General features: G+C 41.8%; 1 protein-coding gene across 3 annotated transcripts in view; it reads right to left on the reverse strand.

Annotated features, from left to right (window-relative positions):
- ugp2b (UDP-glucose pyrophosphorylase 2b) overlaps positions 1 to 19,326 on the reverse strand; it is a 68,512-nt gene that overhangs the window by 17,915 nt on the left and 31,271 nt on the right. For all 3 annotated transcript variants that reach the window (XM_060831115.1, XM_060831113.1, XM_060831114.1), the window contains 3 exons: positions 10,169 to 10,354; positions 7,899 to 8,032; positions 6,552 to 6,849 (listed from right to left, as the gene is read on the reverse strand). In XM_060831115.1, the coding sequence (XP_060687098.1) occupies positions 6,552 to 6,849; positions 7,899 to 8,032; positions 10,169 to 10,354 (618 nt within the window). The remainder of the gene's footprint in view (positions 1 to 6,551; positions 6,850 to 7,898; positions 8,033 to 10,168; positions 10,355 to 19,326) is intronic.

Below are 19,326 nucleotides of genomic sequence, written 5' to 3' on the forward strand. Positions count from 1 at the left end.
TCCGTTCACATTATTAGAGCAGGTGAAAGATGAGCAGGGACGGTTTGTGATACTTAAAGCCCTGATACATGGGGAGGAATATGGCATTTTAAATGTCTACTGTCCTCTGGCGCATCCCCTCAAATTTTTGATTAGTGCTTTCTCGCAGTTGAGTGCTTTTGGAACACGGCACATTATTATGGGGGGGGGGGGATTTTAATTGTCTTTTGGATCCGACAGTGGGCAGGATGCCTTGTGGGCCCCAACTATTTCTTCGTAGGCCAAGCATGTGGCTGTCTATGCGGGGAGTTGGGGCTGGTGGATATTTGGAGATGTTTTCACCCTATCAGCAGGGACTTCACCATTTTTTTCAAACCCACATAAATGTTACATGAGAATAGACCTCTTTCTGGGTCCCTCGGCCCTCCTGGGTTCGATTATGGGTTGTAGAATTGGGAATATAAGCTATGTCTGATCACGCGGCGGTATATTTGGAGGTTAAGGCCGAGAGTGAAGGGCTAGGTTTGCGGCACTGGCGTTTGGACCTTTTTCTCCTTAAGGATTCCAAATTTGTGGAATACGTTTTGAGGGAGTTTCAGGAATTCTTGACTATCAACTCAGGCACGGCAAGGTAGTCTGTCCTTGCTTTGGGAGACTGCGAAGGCCTTTGCTAGCGGATTAGTTATTTCCTGTCCGGCTAGCTGGAAACAACAGAAGGAGGAGCAGTAGCGTCTACTTGAGATGCAGTTGAAAGCCACAGAGGCAGCACATTTCATGCGACCTTCGGTGACTAAGCTACAGCAGATCACGGCCCTCCGGGCTGCTCTGTGTTTTGTGTCAGTATTGAATTCAAAGAAAGAACTTGCTTTTGCTAGACAAAGGCTGTTCAAATATGGGGATAGGCCAGGGAAGTATTTAGCGTACCTGACTAGGAAAAAGTGTACTCCCCAATCCATTACTGCAATCAGAGACAGCGCCAGGGTCCTTACATACGATGCTAAAAAGATTAATGATGCTTTTCGGAGTTTTTACTCGAATTGTATCAGTCTGAAGGATGCGAGGACAGGAGGCTAAAATGGAGACTTTTTTAAGAACTTGGACCTCCCAGGGGTAACCTTGGAACAGGTCTCTCTCCTTAATGCCCCTTGACAGTTCAGGAAATACAGGAGGTAACTAGGCAACTTCAGAGTGGGAGAGCACCTGGCCCTGATGGTCTCCCAGGTGAGTTTTATAAGGAGTTTATAGGGATTCTGTCAGGGCCGATGTTGGAGATGTACAATCACTCCTATATGCATGAACGCCTACCACCATCTTTGAGAGAAGCTAATATTTCCTTAATTCTTAAGAAGGGTAAGGTCTCAAGATTAGAAGAGTGAGAGGACATCTAATTACAAGCAAAGGGGGATTGATAAAAGTAGACAAAGTGGATGTTCCTTCATGGATCAATACAGACCAAGAGTTTTAGGCTAAGGGGTGGCAGATTTAAAGTAGAGAAGAGAAACTATTTTCTCTTAAAAGATCACGAGTCTACAGAAATCATCCAAGTGTACTGGATACCAGGCCACTTAGTCAGAGTTACAGTTATACAGCATGGAAACAAACATTTCAGTCCAACTCGCCCATGCAGATCAGATATCCTGAACTGATCTAGTCCTATTTGCTAACATTTAGCCCATATCCCTCTCAACCCTTCCTATTCATGTATCTATCCAAATACCTTTTAAATTTTTTAACTGTTACCTCCACCACATTCTCTGGCAGCTTTTTCCATATATGTACCACCTTCTGCATGAAACTGTTGTCCTTTACATCCCTTTGAAATATTTCCTCTCTCACCTTAAACCTATGCCTTCTAGATTTGGACTCCTGCCATCCTGGGGAAAAGACTTAGCTACTCTCCCTACATCATGCCCCTCATGATTTTGTAAACCTCTATGAAGATCGCCCCTCAGCCTCCAGAGTTCCAGGGATAAAATCCCCAGTCTGCTCAGCCTGTCCCTTTAGCTCAAACCCTCCAACCCTGGTAACATCCTCATACATCTTTTCTAAACCTGCCAAGTTTAACATCTTTCCTATAGAAGGGAAACCAGAATTGAGCGTAGTATTCTAAAAGTGACCTAACCAATGTGCTGAACAGCTACAGCATGATATCCCAACTCCCATACTCAATGCACTGACCAATGAAGGCTAGCGTTCTAAATGCTTTTTTCACCATCCATCAAACTGTAACTTTCAAGGAACTATGGACCTGCACCCCTAGGTCTCTGTGTTCGGCAACACTCCCCAGGGTGCTACCATTAACTGTATAAGTCCTTCCCACCTTAAATTTATTTAAATTGAACCCCATCTGCCACTCCTCAGCCCTTCTGATCAAGGTCCTGTAGTACAGAGGGAACTTTCTTCACTACACCTTCAATTTGTGTGTCATCTGCAAACTTACTCACCATACCTCCTATATTCGTTTCCAAATAATTGAAATAAAATGACAAAAAGCAATGGACTCAGCACTGATTGTTGTGACACACTGCTGGTCACAGGCCTCCAATCTGAAGAACAACCCTCCATTACCACTCTGACTCCTAGCTTCAAGCCAATTATGTATCCAGTTGGCTAGCCCTTTCTGGATTCCACGTGATCTGACCTTGTTAACCAGTCTATCATGTTGAACCTTGTCGAACAATTTACTGAAGTCCATAAAGACAACGTCCACTGCTCGGACTTCAATCTTCTCAGTCATTTCTTCAAAATATAATAGTAGTTATGGGTTTGGAAGGTGCTGCCTCAGGATGGTTGGCAAATTCCTGCACTGCATCTTGTAGACAGTCACACTGCTGCTACTTGATGCCAATGGAGGAGGCTGTAGATATGGTGCCAATCAAGCAGACTGCTTTATCCTGGATAAGGTCAATCTTCTGGGGTGCTGTTCGAGCTGTACCCATCGAAGCAAGTGGGTAGCAATCCATCAAAACAGATTTGTACCTTGTAGATGACAGTCAGGCTATGGGAGTCAGGTGGGGAATTACTTGCTGCAGTATTCCTAGTCTCTGACTTAGAGCATAGACTTGTACTTATTTATATTTATACAGCTACTCCAGTTGAATTTCTGATTAATGGTAACCCCCAGGATGTTGACAGTGGGGGATTCAGTGAAGGTAACATCATCGAATGCAAAGGATGGTGGTTAGATTGTCTCTTATGGGAAAGTGGTCATTATCTTGGATATTGTCCAGGTTTTGTTACATTTTGACATGGACTGCTTCAGTATCAGAAGAGTCAAAATGTGCAATGTTCAGCAATAATCATTAATGAACATTCCCACTTCTGACCTTATGATGGAGGATTGGTCATTGATAAAGCAGCTGAAGGTAGTTGTGTCTTGCACACTATCCTCTCAAACTCCTGCATAAATCTCCTTGCGCTCACATGACTTATCCCCAACGACTGCAACGATCTTCCTTTGTGCCAGGATGCATCTTGAACCATGAGAATTTTCTCTGGATTTCCATTAATTCCAGTTTTGCCAGAGCTTTTTGATATCAGTGAAATGTAACCTTGATGTCAAGGGCTGTCACTCTCACCTCACCTTCTAAAAGTCCACGTTTCACCTTTTGTCGTTAAATCCTTTTAGACCATGCCTATATTTTTTTGTCAAGTGTTTTATTTCAACTACACACCATAAAATCCAGCTACCTCCTGGATTACTGTACTTTATATATTCAAATCCTTTATTTTGAAACATAACCCAAACCATAGACTGATTGGTTAACACTGCTGCCTTACATCACTGGGGACCCAAGTTCGATACCAGCTGTGGATAACTGTGTGTGGAGTTTGTACATTCTCCCGTATTGGCACAGGTTTTCTCCGGTGCTCCAGATTCATCCCACAGCTCAAAGATGCACACATTAGATGGATTGGCCAGGCTAAATGCACGATTACAGGGATAGGATAGGGTCTGGTTGAGATGCTCTTCAGAGATTGGTGCAGACTCTATGGGCAAAATGGCCTATTTCTGCACCATCAGGATCCTATGATTCTATAGCATACCTCTGAGATGAGCAGGACTTGAATCCATATCCCTAGCTCAGAGGTAGGGCCGCAAGTACTGTACCACAAGAATCCTGAACAATTTACAAGCATAACATATCAGGGGCCTTCTGGGTCATTTAGATATTTTCTAAGTGCCCATAACATATATCCAGACAGGTAGGACTTGAACCTAGGTCTTCTGGCTTAGAGACAGATACCACTGTGCCACAAGAGCCCTTCAAGAATGCCCATAATTAACTAACTAGCTCACAACATGTGTTTGTTTGGTTACTTCTAAACTCTAAGTATTTAGCATTCTACTAACAGAGTTAGAAACTAACAACCACCATCACCTACGAGGAAGGACAGCAGCAGATGTATGGGAATGTCACTGCCCGTCCAAGCCACTCACCATCCTGACTTGGAAATATATCACTGTTCCTTCAGTGTCACGGACTCAAAACCCTGAAACTCCGTCCTAACAGCAATGTGGGTCTACGCGACTTGGACTGCAATGGGTTCAACGCAGCTCACCACCATCTTCTCCAGGACAATTAGGGATGGACAGTAAATGTTTAGCTAGTGGCCAAATCCCACGAAATAAAACACTGGAGCCCCACTGAATTTCAAAGTGATTGAATATACAGATCATGTATTAATGGCAGTATACTGCACTAGAGCACTGCAATATTATAGTGACTCAGTCTTTAAAGTACAGGTCATTCTCCTAGAACACACGTTGCATCAATGCGATTTGGCCATAATGTGACCAGTGAACTGGGGAACAAATTTTATTAAAATGTGAACTCCCGTCAGCTATTACGCAATTCCATCCATGGTTACGTAAAGGGTAAAAAGGAAGGTCTGCAGATCAGAGCTGAAAATGTGTTGCTGGTTAAAGCACAGCAGGTCAGGCAGCATCCAAGGAACAGGAAATTCGACGTTTCGGGCATTAGCCCTGATTTGCCCAAATTTCCTGATGAAGGGCTTATGCCCGAAACGTCGAATTTCCTGTTCCTTGGATGCTGCCTGACCTGCTGCGCTTTAACCAGCAACACATTTTCAGCGATGGTTACGTAAAGTCTAAGCTAGGCGTTTACTTCAGGTCAGGATCTTTTTGTTGATGTTTGAGGATGTTTGTAGAAAGTATTGCCAAGTAAAGATTTAGATTTTAGATTCTCTTCTTTTTGAGCAATGCACCAAGCTATCCTCCCAAAGTTGGTGAGCTTTCTGAAAACATCGAAGTGCTATTTCTACCTCCAAACACAACCTCTCATTCAAACCATGGACCAGGCTGTAACAGCAGCTTTTAAAGCTTATTATTTATGGCGCACATTCAGGAAGCTGATTGCAGCTACTGAGAAGGATAATGAGGACAGTGTTCCTGAATTTTAGAAGAGTTTTAATATCAAGAATGCTATCGACATCATTGTGGAGGCCTGGGGTGATGTCAATAAAGACCACTTGCATGCAGTTTGGCAGAAATTTCTCCCAGATTTTCTTCAAGAATTTAAAGGAGTTGAACCATCAGAGGAGCTTCCAGCTCTTCTTGCAAAACAAGTTGGGTTTGAAGTGGAGACAGATCTACAATTATTTGTTGCTGCGAGGGAAATTCAAGCTTACGATAAAGATAATGTCCAGGATGCAACGCCATGAGAACTTTCCATTTCTCTTTTGTCTTCATTCCAGTGTGAAGGTGAGAAGCAGTTGCAGCTCTTAGAAGACAATGACTACAATGCTAAACAATGCAGTTTGTGGCATAAAGTCTTATCTGGCACCCTATGACCAGCTTCTTCACGAAAGAAGAAAGGTGGCAAAGCAGCAAAAACTAGATGCCTTTTTTAAGCCAACCCCCAAGAAAAAAAACAGTCTGAGGACAAGAACCACAGCCATCTACTTCTGGATTTAATATTTTATCTTGTTGTGACCCTGCACACAGAACTGCACCTGAAAGTAATGATGCTGATGATGACCCTCAGCTTGATCTTAATTCAGCAAGCTCAAACCCCTTAGAGTGTTAAATTTATTGTATTATTTCATTAAAAATATAATTTTAACATTTACTTAGACCGTGCTATAGTTTGTGTTGGACTAACTACTATTTTTGTTTTGGTTTATACTGATATTTTTGGTGGTTTGCCCCAGCCCTAATTTTCCCATAGGCCCTGTTATTTCAGTAGCGCAATTTTCTATAACACCAAGTTACACAAGAATGCAACTATTGTTATAGCAAAACAGACTATATTAATACTTTGTTGTCTGGAATACACTCAGACTAAATTATATTTATTTAACCTCCATCTCCATGACAGTCAACAGGATATGACTGATGAGTGCATTGATGAGTGTATCTTTACTAGCAACTAATGCTGGACAGGATCTTGCCTCATCCTTATTCTGAGCAATCCCTTGTTTATTAATGGGTAAGCAATACGACAACTGATCAGGAATTGTACAAAAAAAGCATTAATAATGTAGGTTTGCACATCAGAAGCATCAGTTTGATTCCAAGCAATCTTTACATTATAACACCAGCAAATTACCTTAACGTCTGCTCTTGTCTTGTCAGTTACTTCCATAAGAAATTCACACCGTCTTCCATTTGGTGGATTCAAAAGGTGGCGAAGAATGTTAAGGTCAACTGTTGCTCCCAGATTATCGATGTTAGATACAAAAACATATTCTTTGCCCTCTTGCAAAAAGGTCTGCAACAATCCAGAGTTGTAAAAACTTGCATAGATATCTCCATGACCTGGTGGATACCAGGCCTCAGCATGGTCCCCAGACAGAGATAATCCCTTGGCTATTGGAAGCAATGACTCTTTATCAATCCGTGGATACCTGAGCAAATCAGAAAAGAAGGCCTTGTACTGAAAGGAAGGGAAAAGAGGAGAGAGCCAGACAGACAGAGAGCCAGACAAATCTCCCAGAATTTGCAATACTTAAGTTATTGTACCAGCTATAATTGGGCAAAAATCGAACTATATATGCACTGCTTGACAAAACCATAGATGGAGAGACAGAAATGTAGCTAGAAAGAGAAATTGTGAGTTAAAGATAGAGGACAAGCACACACCCTGCCTCCTCTCAAAACCTTCCACAAACAAGAGTTGTTTTTAGGAAAGAGACTAATTTGTCTTCGATACAGGCTTGGAGAGTCTCTTTCAAACTGCCCCGCTCCTAGTCTGTGGCAAACAGAAACTAATGGCCCAAAAACTGTTGCAAGGCAACCTTCCATGATCACGCTACAGCCATGAGGAAAAGGAAGGAGGAAAAATATAACTTTCTTACAGTCACAGAACATCAGTGCCATATTGCTACCAAGGCAGGGTACAAAACCAGATTTGGAATGATTTAACCAAGGGGTTCCGGAGAGAGATCATTTGAGGCGCAACAATACAGCCAAGCACATTAGAGAGGAAAGGGGGATGGGATGGAAGTTTACAAGGATAGATGGGTTTTCAGAGGAGGAGAAATTATGAACAATGTCAACTAAGGTGGGGGTAGGGTAAAATTCAAGGCTAATAGGTTCAGCAAGGATAGGGTCAAGGGAGCAGATAATGAGTCACATGTACAAGAGAGCACAAAAGGAAATAGTAGAGAAAGAGAAAGATAAAAATTATGGACTAGGGCAGGAGGAAGCCTTAGAGGCAGCTACTGGCTACTGAAGGAAGCTGTCAGATTGGATGGTCTCAATATAAAGGCATGCACAAACTGTGTAAGATTAGCTCCTTGCAATGTTTTTCTCACTGTTGTGTTGAGTCAGAATGGTACAGACACTATTTATACTGCCCCCATTGTAGACTGATCTAAAGGTGGAAAAGTGGTTAGATGAACCGAAGTCTGTTCTTATTTTGGAGGTGACAGCAAGTGTTGATGCCAAGACTCACCTGCTTTGATTAAAAGTATGGATTTTTACACGAGACTGCCGATACTTCTGTAATATCTTCTTTGTATCCTCATCGGTGTTGAATGAATTCATCAAGACCAGGGGGACATCAGCACCATAGGTCCTGTTCAAATGCTAGCAAATCCAGTTTCATTTACATTTGTTAGGAAGTTCACGTTCAAATTTTAATCACTACTTGAGATAATATTTTATTGATATTAACACTTCCTAAATGTGTATAGGTAAGCTAACCTTTCATAATTAGAATTTGAACCACAGTAACCCAATTACCAGAGTGGTTGCTTACTTTATAGTGTTTTATTTTTCCTTTTGTTCGAGCATTTTTATAAAAAGATCCAAACAAAATAGTATTCGAACTATGGTCTCAAAGACCAGGTATAAAACAAGCAGACGATGAGAGAAAGGAGGAGATTTTAGCAAAGAAAAAGCATGACCTCAGCAGTGGGAGGCAGAGAAGTTTCAAGAAGGTAACCCCCAGCACAGCATGGAGACTGGGGAGGAGATGATGCACAAAAGGCTAGAGGTGAAAAAAAGGAGATTGACTCAACTCCATAAGATATAGGAGCAGGAGCAGGTCACCTGGACCTTTGAGCCCACTCCGCCATTCAATAAGATCCTGGCTGATCTGTTCGTGGTCTCAACTCCACTTACGCGCCCTCTCACCATAACGCTTCATTCCTTTACTGTTCAAAAAAACCTGTTTTAAAAATATTTAGATTACTTACAGTGTGGAAACAGGCCCTTTGGCCCAACAAGTTCACACCAACCCGCAACCCATCCATTCCCCTACATTTACCCATCACCACGGGCAATTTAGCATGGCCAATTCACCTGACCCGCACATCTTTGGACTGTGGGAGGAAACTGGAGCACCCGGAGGAAACCCACGCAGACACGGGGAGAATGTGCAAATTCCACACTGTCAGTCGCCTGAGTCGGGAATTGAACCCGGATCTCTGGCGCTGTGAGGCAGCAGTGCTAACTGGGCGGCACGGTGGCACAGTGGTTAGCACTGCTGCCTCATAGAGCTAGAGACCTGGGTTCAATTCCCACCTCAGGCGACTCTCTGTGTGGAGTTTGTGCATTTTCCCTGTGTCTGCGTGGGTTCCCTCCGGGTGCTCCGGTTTCCTCCCACAATCCAAAAATGTGCAGGTTAGGTGAATTGGCCATGCTAAAATGCCCATAGTGTTAGGTGAAGGGGTAAAATGTATGAGTCTGGGTGGTATACGCTTCGGCGGGTCGGTGTGGACTTGTTGGGCCGAAGGGCCTGTTTCCACACTGTAAGTAATCTAATCTAATCTAATATTTGAGGAAGTCTCAACCAATTCACTGGGCAGGAAATTCCATAGATTCACAACCCTCTGGGTGAAGAAGTTCCTTCTCGATTCAGTCTTAAATCTGCTCCCTCTAATCTTGAGGCTATGCCCTCTTGTCCTAGTTTCGCCCACCAATGGGAACATCCTCTCTACTTCAATCTTATCTATTCCCTTCATAACTTGAAATGTTTCTATAAGATTCCCCCCCCACCTCCGCACCTCCCCATTTTTCTAAATTCCAATGAATGTAATCCCAGTCTACTCAGTCTCTCCTCATAGATCAACCCCCTCAACTCCAGAATCAACCTAGTGAACCTCTTCTGCACCCCTTCCAGTGTCAGTACATCCTTTCTCAAGTAAGGAGACCAAAACTGCACACAGTACTCCAGGTGTGGCTTCACCAGCATCCTATACAGCTGCAACATAACTTCTCTGCTTTTAAACTCAATCCCTTTAGGAACTCCCATCACAACTACTACTGATCCTTGACAATAATTCATGGACATGTCAGCCGACTGAAGAACCATCACTGTTTAGAACCTTATCTATCTTACCTTTTGGAATAGAGGTGGCAGTCAGAAGTTGCTGATCATATTTCAGCAGTACTCCTATGGTGACTTCAATCTCACAGATGACCTCAAACACTGAAGTTGTTCAGGGATCTAGCTAAGGAGCCACACAGCTTCACCTGACATCTGCACATGCAACACCAACATCAACTGTAATGTCCCATCACAGCTATTAGTTATCTTTGTCTAGTCCAGGGTTTGATTCGAAAACCATTTATCTTTAATGTAAATGGACGAGGACTATACGATAGGATGCATTTTATTCACTGCGCTATCAGAAACTAATAGCAAGAGTATCTGTAATACTGTGTTTGTTCTGGGTCACTCTGGCCCAATTCCATTAAAGAGAGGAAATTTGTCCTTACCTCAATCTGCAGAACGGTGAGGTCCAGAAAGGTATTTTCATTGCGTACACTTATTAGACTTTTGGGGCCTTTGCAGCCCATGCTAGTGCCAAGACCTCCATTCAACTTGACCACCACTAGTTTGCTTAATAATGGAGTCACATCACCCAGCACCCCTTGAGCTTTTATTTTATCATAGGACTGAATCTGGAAGCAGACAACACACATCAAACACAATTAAGCTGTATTCAAGATAACCAAGTGTAAAATTCTGCTCAAAGTTCAAAATGACAACTGATGAATAGATTGTTTGATTGCACTCTTTTGTTTTAAAAAGTTTGCATTTTGTCACTTTTTTTTCCAAAGTTAGAGTAGTGTTCTTTCTAAATTTCATTGAATAAAGTCTCCCATATTCCTTTAATGTGACAATTATAAGTGGGTAGCACTTTTATATCCATGTCAGAATGTTAAGATTCAAATCCTGCTCCAAAGACTTGAGCATGTAAACCATGGTGTACTCCCAGTACATGATTGAGGCAGCACTGCCTCAGATTGCCATCTCTCGGATGTAACATTAAACTGAGGTCCTATCTACCTTCTCAGATAGACGTAAAGGATTACACAGCTATTCAAGAGGAACAAGAACATTCTTCCTAGTGTTCCTGTTTATGTTTATCATTTTATCATCACTGACAGATTAGTGGGTTGTGAATATAACAGTGCTTGTTAAAAAACATACTTTATTGGATGCTCAGCATTTTCGGACATCCTGAGGTTGTAAAATAGAAATGAAGACAACAATAAGACTTACATTTATATAGCACCTATCACAAATTTGAGATATGTCAAACTGCTTCACATCCAAACATGTACTTTTTGTAACCGCTCTAAATGAAGGCATTATGGCAGGAATTTGCAGACAATTAAAATTCCATAAACAGCAACATGATAATGACTAAATTATCTACAGGGGAACCTCAGTTATCTGAACGAGATGTGTGGGCACTATTTCATTCAGATAATTGATTATTCGGTTAATCAATTCAATGCCTTTCCTCTGGGGCTCGAGCGTTTTCTATTAAGTCTGCTCCCTGTTGAGGAGACTACAGCGCACCACGCATGCACGCGAGGCCCCGCCCCCAAATCCCATCCAACACCACCCCAAACGCTCCCGTCCACCTCCCCACCCCATCCAACACACATGCCCCCCTACCCCTCAACCCTGTCCAACACCACCCTGCACATCAGCACAACTAGTAACCTCATGGCCAGGGCTGTTCCCACTTAACCATTACCATCAAGCCAGGGGATCAATCTTGTTTGAACAGAAAGTGCAAGAGAGCATACCAGAAGCAGCATGAGGCATACCTGAAACCGAGATATCAACCTGATGGAGTCACCAAACAGGATTACTTGCATGCCAAACAGTATAAGCAGCAAGTGATCTTCCAACCAAAGGATTAGATCAAAATTGTGCAGTCTTGCCACATCCAGGAATGAACGATGGCAGATAATTAAATACTCGCTGGAGGAATCAAGATTAGTGTCATGCTGGAAAAGCACAGCAGATCAAGCAGCAGAGGAGCAGAAAAATCGACATTTCGGGCAAAGGCCTTTCATCACCACTTTCACCTAACTCACTGGAGGAGGCAGGTCCACAAATATCCCAGTCCTTAATGATGGAAGAGACCAACACATCAGTGCAAAAAAAAGGCCGAAGCATTAGCAGCAATATTCAGGCAGAGGTGCTGAATGGATGCTCCATCTCAGCCTAATCCAGTTGTCCCCAGCATCACAGATACTGCTCTTCAGCTAATGTGACTCAATCCACATGATATCCAGAAATGGTTGCAGGCACTGGATATTGCAAATGCTAAGATCCCTCAACATTCTGGCAATAACACCGAAGACCTATGCTCCCAATCATTAGTAAAGTCATGGATGGCAACATCAGCAATGCTCTCATCAGCACCTGCTCAGCAATAGCTTGCTCAGTGACGCCCAGTTTGGGTTCCGCCAGGGCCACTCAGCTCCTGACCTAATTGAACAATAGCAATGAATTCCAGAAGTGAGTTGAGTTACACCCCTAATATCAAGGCCACATTCAACAGAATGCGGCATCAAGGAGTCCTACAAAATTGGCTTTAATGGATACCATTGGGCAAACTGTCTGTTGGTTGGAGTCATACCTGACACAGAGGAAGATGATTGCGGTTGTCAGAGGTCAGTTATCTCGGCTCCAAGACATTTTTACACAAGTTGCTGAGGCAAGTTCTAGGCCCAACCATCTTCAACTGCTTCATCATTAACCTTCCCTCCATCACAAGGTCAGAAGTGGGGCTGTTTGGAGGTGATTGCATAATGTTCAGCACAGTTTGCGATTCCTCAGTCCATGTTCAAACACAAGATCTGGACAATATCCATACTCAGGATTACAGGTAACATTTATAACATAATTGTTAACTATCCCCCATTAACAACATCCTGGGGGTTACCAATGACTAGAAATTCAACTGGATTTGCCACAAAATCCAGTGGCTATAAGAACAGGTCAGAGGCTAGAAATGCTGCAGTAAGTAATTTACCTTGTGACTCCTCAACGCCTACCCACCATCTTCAAGGCACAAGTTAAGACAGTGTTACAGAATACTCCCCACTTGTCTGATGGATGCAGCTCCAACAACATTCAAGAAACTTTACACCGACCAAGGTAAAGCATCCATTTTGATTAACACTGTATCCAAAATCATCCATTTCCTCCATCACTGATGCTCAACAGCAGCAATGCATACCATCCACAAGATTTTCCAACCATCCTTAGACAGCACCTTCCAAACCCATTACCACATCTACCTAGAAGGACAAAGGCAGCAGATAAATGGGAACATCACCACTGCAAGTCCCCCTCCAAGCCACTCACTATCCTGACTTGTTCCTTCACTGTCACTGGTCAAAATCCTGGAATTCCTTCATTAAAGGGAATTGTGGGTTAACTTACTGCACAGACTTCAGCAGGTTAAAGGAAGCAGGTCACCATCACCTTATCAAGGGCAATTAACAATGGATAATACATTCTGGCCAGCCAGCAATGAATACATTTGAGAGAATAAAAATGAAAAGATCAGGCACTGGAAGAACGCCACTCCTCTACACTGAAATAGTGCCTTGGAATCCCTTTAATTTCACCCAGGACAAGACAGAGCCTTGGTTTAACACCTCATCTGGAAGACAGTAGCACTGACTGAGCAGCATAACCCCCCCCCCCCCCGTACTGCGTCTGCAGCAATTTATAGCAAGTGCTCAAGTCTTTAAAGTAGGACTTGAATCCACAACCTTCTGACTGAGAGGAAGGTATGCTTATGAATGTTTCCCCTTCATTTCTGATTGTTAGACATGACAAACAGTTGTATTATAACAATGTATTTGAGATGGCACATTCATCTTGCAGTTATCTTTTTGTTGGGAGTCTTGTGTGGGAGAGACTGAATGGCCTACCCTGCTCCATTCAAATTATAACAATGTATTTGAGATCGCACTGCCATGAAGCTGCTGCCACTTAATAAGAATGTTGTTTGCACTAGCTGCTTGGTCAGTGTGCTGCACTCCCACTGCCATGAACCCAAGAAAGAAAGAGTGACAATTCTCTCTGAGTCACTCATGATGCCAGGCAACAGCTTTAGTCTTCCCACTGGTTAATCTGAACGAAAATTCATTGACCTGGAGTAACAAATTACTGGAGATATAACTGCTGCTCAAACAGTTTCTGGATACCCAGGTTTTGCAAAACAGTCTCTTTCCAATTTGTGTTTAAAGAAAAGGCTTGTGAATGTGACATTTTTTCCTGCCACTAGGTATTTCCATTTATATCTCTAGGCAACAGGAATGTGCTTTTGGTGTAAAGCGAGAATGTTGACCTGGTAGTCAACAGTTTTCTACCTGACTGAGAAAGTGTTACAACGTGATTTTAAAGTCAATGATTTTATGAAAAACTTATCTTCCAACATTTATTTGAAGTAGCATAACTGTGCAAGATGAATGTGCAATCTCAAACACATTGTTATAATTTGAATGGAACAGGGTAGGCCATTCAGCCTCTCCCACACAAGACTCCCAACAATCAGATCCTGAGGCTATAAGCCATCCTTTGAGGGTGGTTGCCAATATACAGAAGATTGAAAGAGCTTCCCAAATGAACAAGATTGAGGTTGCACACTCCAAGAAAGCAAAGGATAAGATCCATTTAAATTGTTGATTTTCTTAAATGGTTGGCTTGGTTTAACAGATGGACCTTTGAATCGACTACAGTTGTTGCAGCAACAGAAAAGCAGCCTGTGAAAACTTAGCTTTTTTAAAAATAAAAAACCTGCAGTTTAAAGACTTCCTATCATGCTCAACTATGTCCCCCTCTGTCTGTAACTTACCCAAAAATTTTCACTCTGGGGTCATATAAGTCAGGGGCATTGAAATGGGGTGACACCTTGGAAAAGTCTGTACAGCACTGGCGTAATGAATACAAGCAAAGATTGTCATGGTTGAGGAATTCACCCCTTTCTACAACCACGAACTTCACCTAAACAGACCTATGCGACTGTGTGCCTCAATAAATTTGATTAGGGTTAGTCAACACGGTTTTGTGAAGGGTAGGTCATGCCTCACAAACCTTATTGAGTTATTTGAGAAGGTGACCAAACAGGTAGGTGAGAGTATAGGGGTTGATGTGGTGTATATTGATTTCAGTAAGGCGTTTGAGAAGGTTCCCCACAGTAGGCTATTGCACAAAGTACTGTGGCATGGGATTTAGCGATTTGGATCAGAAATTGGCTAGCTCAAAGAAGACAGAGGGTGATGGTTGATGGGAAATGTTCATCCTAGAGTTCAGTTACTTGTGGTGTACCGCAAGGATCTGTTTTGGGGCCACTGCTGTGTGTCATTTTTTATAAATGACTTGGATGAGGTCGTAGAAGGATGGGTTAGTAAATTTGCAGATGATACTAAGTTCGGTGGAGTTGTGGATAGTGACGAAGGATGTTGCAGGTTACAGAGGGACATAGATAAGCTGCAGAGCTGGGCTGAGAGGTAGCAAATGGAGTTTAATGTGGAAAGGTGTGAGGTGATTCACTTTAGAAGCAACAGGAATAAAATATACTGGACTAATGGTAAGATTCTTGTTAGTGTAGATGAGCAGTGAGATTTCTGTGTCCATGTGCAAGTTGCCACCCAGGTTGATAAGGTTGTTAAGAAGGTTTATAGTGTGTTGGCTTTCATTGGTAGAGGGATTGGAGTTTTGGAGCCATGAGGTCACGTTGCAGCTGTACAAAACTCTGGCGTGGCCACACTTGGGGGTATTGCCTACACTTCTGGTCACTGCATTATAGGAAGGATGAGGAAGCGCTGGAAAGTGTTCAGAGGAGATTTACTAGGATGTTGCCTGGTGTGGAGAGAAGGTCAGATGAGGAAAGGCTGAGGAGCTTGAGGCTGTTTTCATTAGAGAGCAGGTTGAGAGATGACTTAACTGAGACATAGAAGATATCAGAGGGTTAGATAGGGTGGACAGCAAGAGCTTTTTCCTCAAATGGTGATGGCAAGCATATGGGGACATAACTTTAAATTGAGGGGTGATATAGCACAGAAGACAGAAGTAGGTTCTTTCCTCAGTAATAGAGGCCTGTAACAGTGGTAGACTCACCAACCTTATGGGCATTTAAATGGTCTTTGGATAAACACATGGACGAAAATGGTATAGCTTAGGTTAGATGGGCATCAGATTGGTTCCACAGGTTGGCTCAACATTGAGGGCCAAAGGGCCTGTACTGTGCTGTAATGTTCAATGTTCTATTTATTAGCAAGTGTTGTGAATTTGCATGGTACTATTTACTCTAGTGCAAATTTGTTTGTTATATAACTTATACATAATTAAATCTAAGCAAACTAGACTTAAGTGCACAGAAAAATGTTGTCCTGACAGCTTTCATTTTGCACACAAAACTGATACAAGCTACTTTTCATAACTATATTTAAATTGTTCAGCATTTTCCTTCTATTTCCTGATCAGTCAGCCAGAATTAAACTAGAGGACAGTCTTCAGCTCCCAAAATAAATCCTAACCTGTTCACTGGTGTGCTCACGGAATACATGTTCCTTTGTTAATGAAACCAATACCATAACTCTCAACGTAGGAAGTTTGGCAGTTGAACAAAATTAACTTGCGTGCTCCTGCAACATTAAAAACTTTAAATTGAGAAAATAATTTAAAAAATAGATAATTTGTTCATCAAATTGCACTAGCTAGTTGTGCAGAAGTGTTATGAGGTAGTGCATTTAGAAATGCAAAGATATTGTTCACATTGAATGTTTTCATACAAAATCCAATATTTGGCAACAAACTTATCATAATTAATTTTAAATCAATTAACTATTTCAATACCATGATTATATTTTTAAGGCATTGATAGTTGAATATAAAATAATGAAACTCTAATAAAAGCTATCCAGAAACAAAAAGGTGGGATATTTCAACAAACCAAAAACAGCATTTAGTTCCAGTCTTATTTGGTAAAATACTAATAGCTGGAAACTCATTTTTGTAATAGCAAACACTCCTCTAGAGATATTTCAATTGTATTAAAGCAATATAATTTAGTCATGATTGACAGTCTGTTTCAACAGTAACTGTGCAGTAAATGTGGCAACCATTCATTTAGACAAATTAAGGATGTATGTTTAGAGTGCACTGTTACTCCTGGTAATAATCTGGCTGCTAACAAATTAATAAACTATGGGATTTGTTCAAGGATCCAAAGGCTGTGCTAAACAAAAATGTCATTTTATATTTCCAACTGAAATTTTTTTTTAACATTCCAGAAAAGTTGAATTAATGAATAAACAAAAATATTTTTCTGTCATTTGAAGAATAATATTTTTTTAAAAAACAGAGTCGACAGAAATGTAATACCTCTATTCTAGGTACATTGGGCCTTCTAAACATGAACATAGCTGCACTGCAGTGATTTCTCAGCCAGATATAAGAACGAAACCGATTCCCACCACATCTCAGTTTCCAGCATCCAAACAGTTACTCAAAGTAATTTATAGCCAAAGCACTGTAGGCCAAGCTGGAGCAGAGCTGGCTAACTTCCAAAATGTGATACCAGCTACCTAATAGTGAATTCATTGCCTCGCCCTGCTTACACAACATATTCTATTATTCATTATTTTCATCAGGGCCAATCGTTTTAAAATAATATTAGAACAACCACTGTATTGAAATAGTTAGTTAATTCTTCAAGATTACTGGGCAGGAAATTCTTCCATTACTTGCATTTAGAAGTTAAGGGAATTACTCCCCATTTGCTATGATCAGTTTGCTCTTTAATTCGATCTATTAAAACTTTCATACATATTGAAAGTTTTAAAATCCAATACTTTATAAAAATAGGACCAGTAACGCTCAGAAAACTATTGGCAAATCTACTTGGGTGCTTTCTAGTAACGGCAAAAGCCAGCAGAAACTGCTCCAACACCACCTCTACTGAATGAGTTATGCAGATCAGAATGGCTCCCTGCTTTTACACATTTGAGATGATCTTTCATAAAGTTACAATGGGCTGTATTCATCAGGTCTGGCAGCATCTATGGAGAGAAAGCAGAGTTAATGCTTCAGGCCCAGTAACCTTCTTCAGAACTGAAGGGTCACTGGATTCAAAACATTATTTTTGCTTTTTCTCCAAAGATGCTGGCAGACCTGCCGAACTTCTCCAACAATTTCTGTTTTTGTTGATGGTAATGTGCACTTCCTAACATAATTTTCATCCAGACAAGATACCAGAGGGTAACCAGTCCGTATGGAATCAGTGAATAATATCCTAGAAAGGTATCTACAGCTTCTGTAGAAATGAAAGGACATGACATAACAGCCTCAATTAGTCAATATGCAAAGTGATCTCAATCGCTCCCACATTTCAGTCGTCAAGAGTAAGTATGTCTGAATAGTGATCAATTGCATACTTAGTAGGCTCAGGTCTTATCTAGATTTAGAAGTCATACTGTCAAAGAGTCATACAGCATGGAAACAGATCCTTCGGCCCCAACTCATTAGCACCAACCAGAAATCCAAATCTGACCAAGTCCCATTTGCCAGTATTTGGTCCATATCCCTCCAGGTGCCTTTTAAATGTTGTAACTGCACCTGTCTCCACCACTTCCTGTAACAGCTCGTACCATACAAGCTCCAATGTCTTTGTGAATAAACTAACTCTCTGGTCCCTTTTAAATCTTTCCCTTCTCACCTTAAACGTACATCCTCTAGTTTTGGACTCGCCCATCCTAGGAAACAAACCTTGACTATTCACTCTTTCCATGCCCCTCATGATTTTATAAACATCTGCAACATAATCATCATCATCATCATCACTCAGTCTCCAACACTCCAAGGAAAAAAATGCCTGAACCTATTCAGCCCTCCCTATAACTCAAACCCTCCAGTCCCAAGGACATGCTTGTAAACTTTTCTGCGCCCTCTCAAGTTTAATAAAATCCTTCCTGTAAAAGCACAATGTATGCAATATTCCGAAAGTGGCCTCAGCATTGTCCTGTACAGCCCTAACATGACATCCTACATCCTATACTAAAGTTATGATCAATGAAGGCAAGATTGCCAAATGCCTTCTTCACCACCATCTACCTCTGACTCTACTTGCAAGGAATTATGCACCAGCACCCCTAGGTCTCTTTGCTTGACAACACTTCCCAGGAGCCAACCATAAACTGTACAAGTCCTGCCCTGGTTTGCCATACCAAAATGCAATAGCTCACATTTACCTAAAATAAACTCCATCTGCCATTCCCTGCCCATTTGCCTACTTGATCAGATGGGCCAAAGTGAAGACTGCAGATGCTGGAAACCAGAGTTTAGATTAGAGGGGTGCTGGAAAAGCACAGCAGGTCAGGCACCAGAGGAGCAGGAAAATCGACGTTTCGAGCAAAAACCCTCCATTCCTGTTGAAGGGCTTTTGCCTGAAATGTCAATTTTCCTATTCCTCGGATGTTGCCTGACCTGCTGTGCTTTTCCAGCACCGCTATAATCTAAACCCCCATCTGATCAAGTTCTCATTGTACTTGAAGATAATCATCTTCACTGTCCACTACACCACCTATTTTGGTGTCATCTACAACCACTATTC

The sequence above is a fragment of the Hemiscyllium ocellatum genome, chromosome 10 (assembly GCF_020745735.1).
Source record: "Hemiscyllium ocellatum isolate sHemOce1 chromosome 10, sHemOce1.pat.X.cur, whole genome shotgun sequence".
NCBI classification, from domain to species: domain Eukaryota; kingdom Metazoa; phylum Chordata; class Chondrichthyes; order Orectolobiformes; family Hemiscylliidae; genus Hemiscyllium; species Hemiscyllium ocellatum.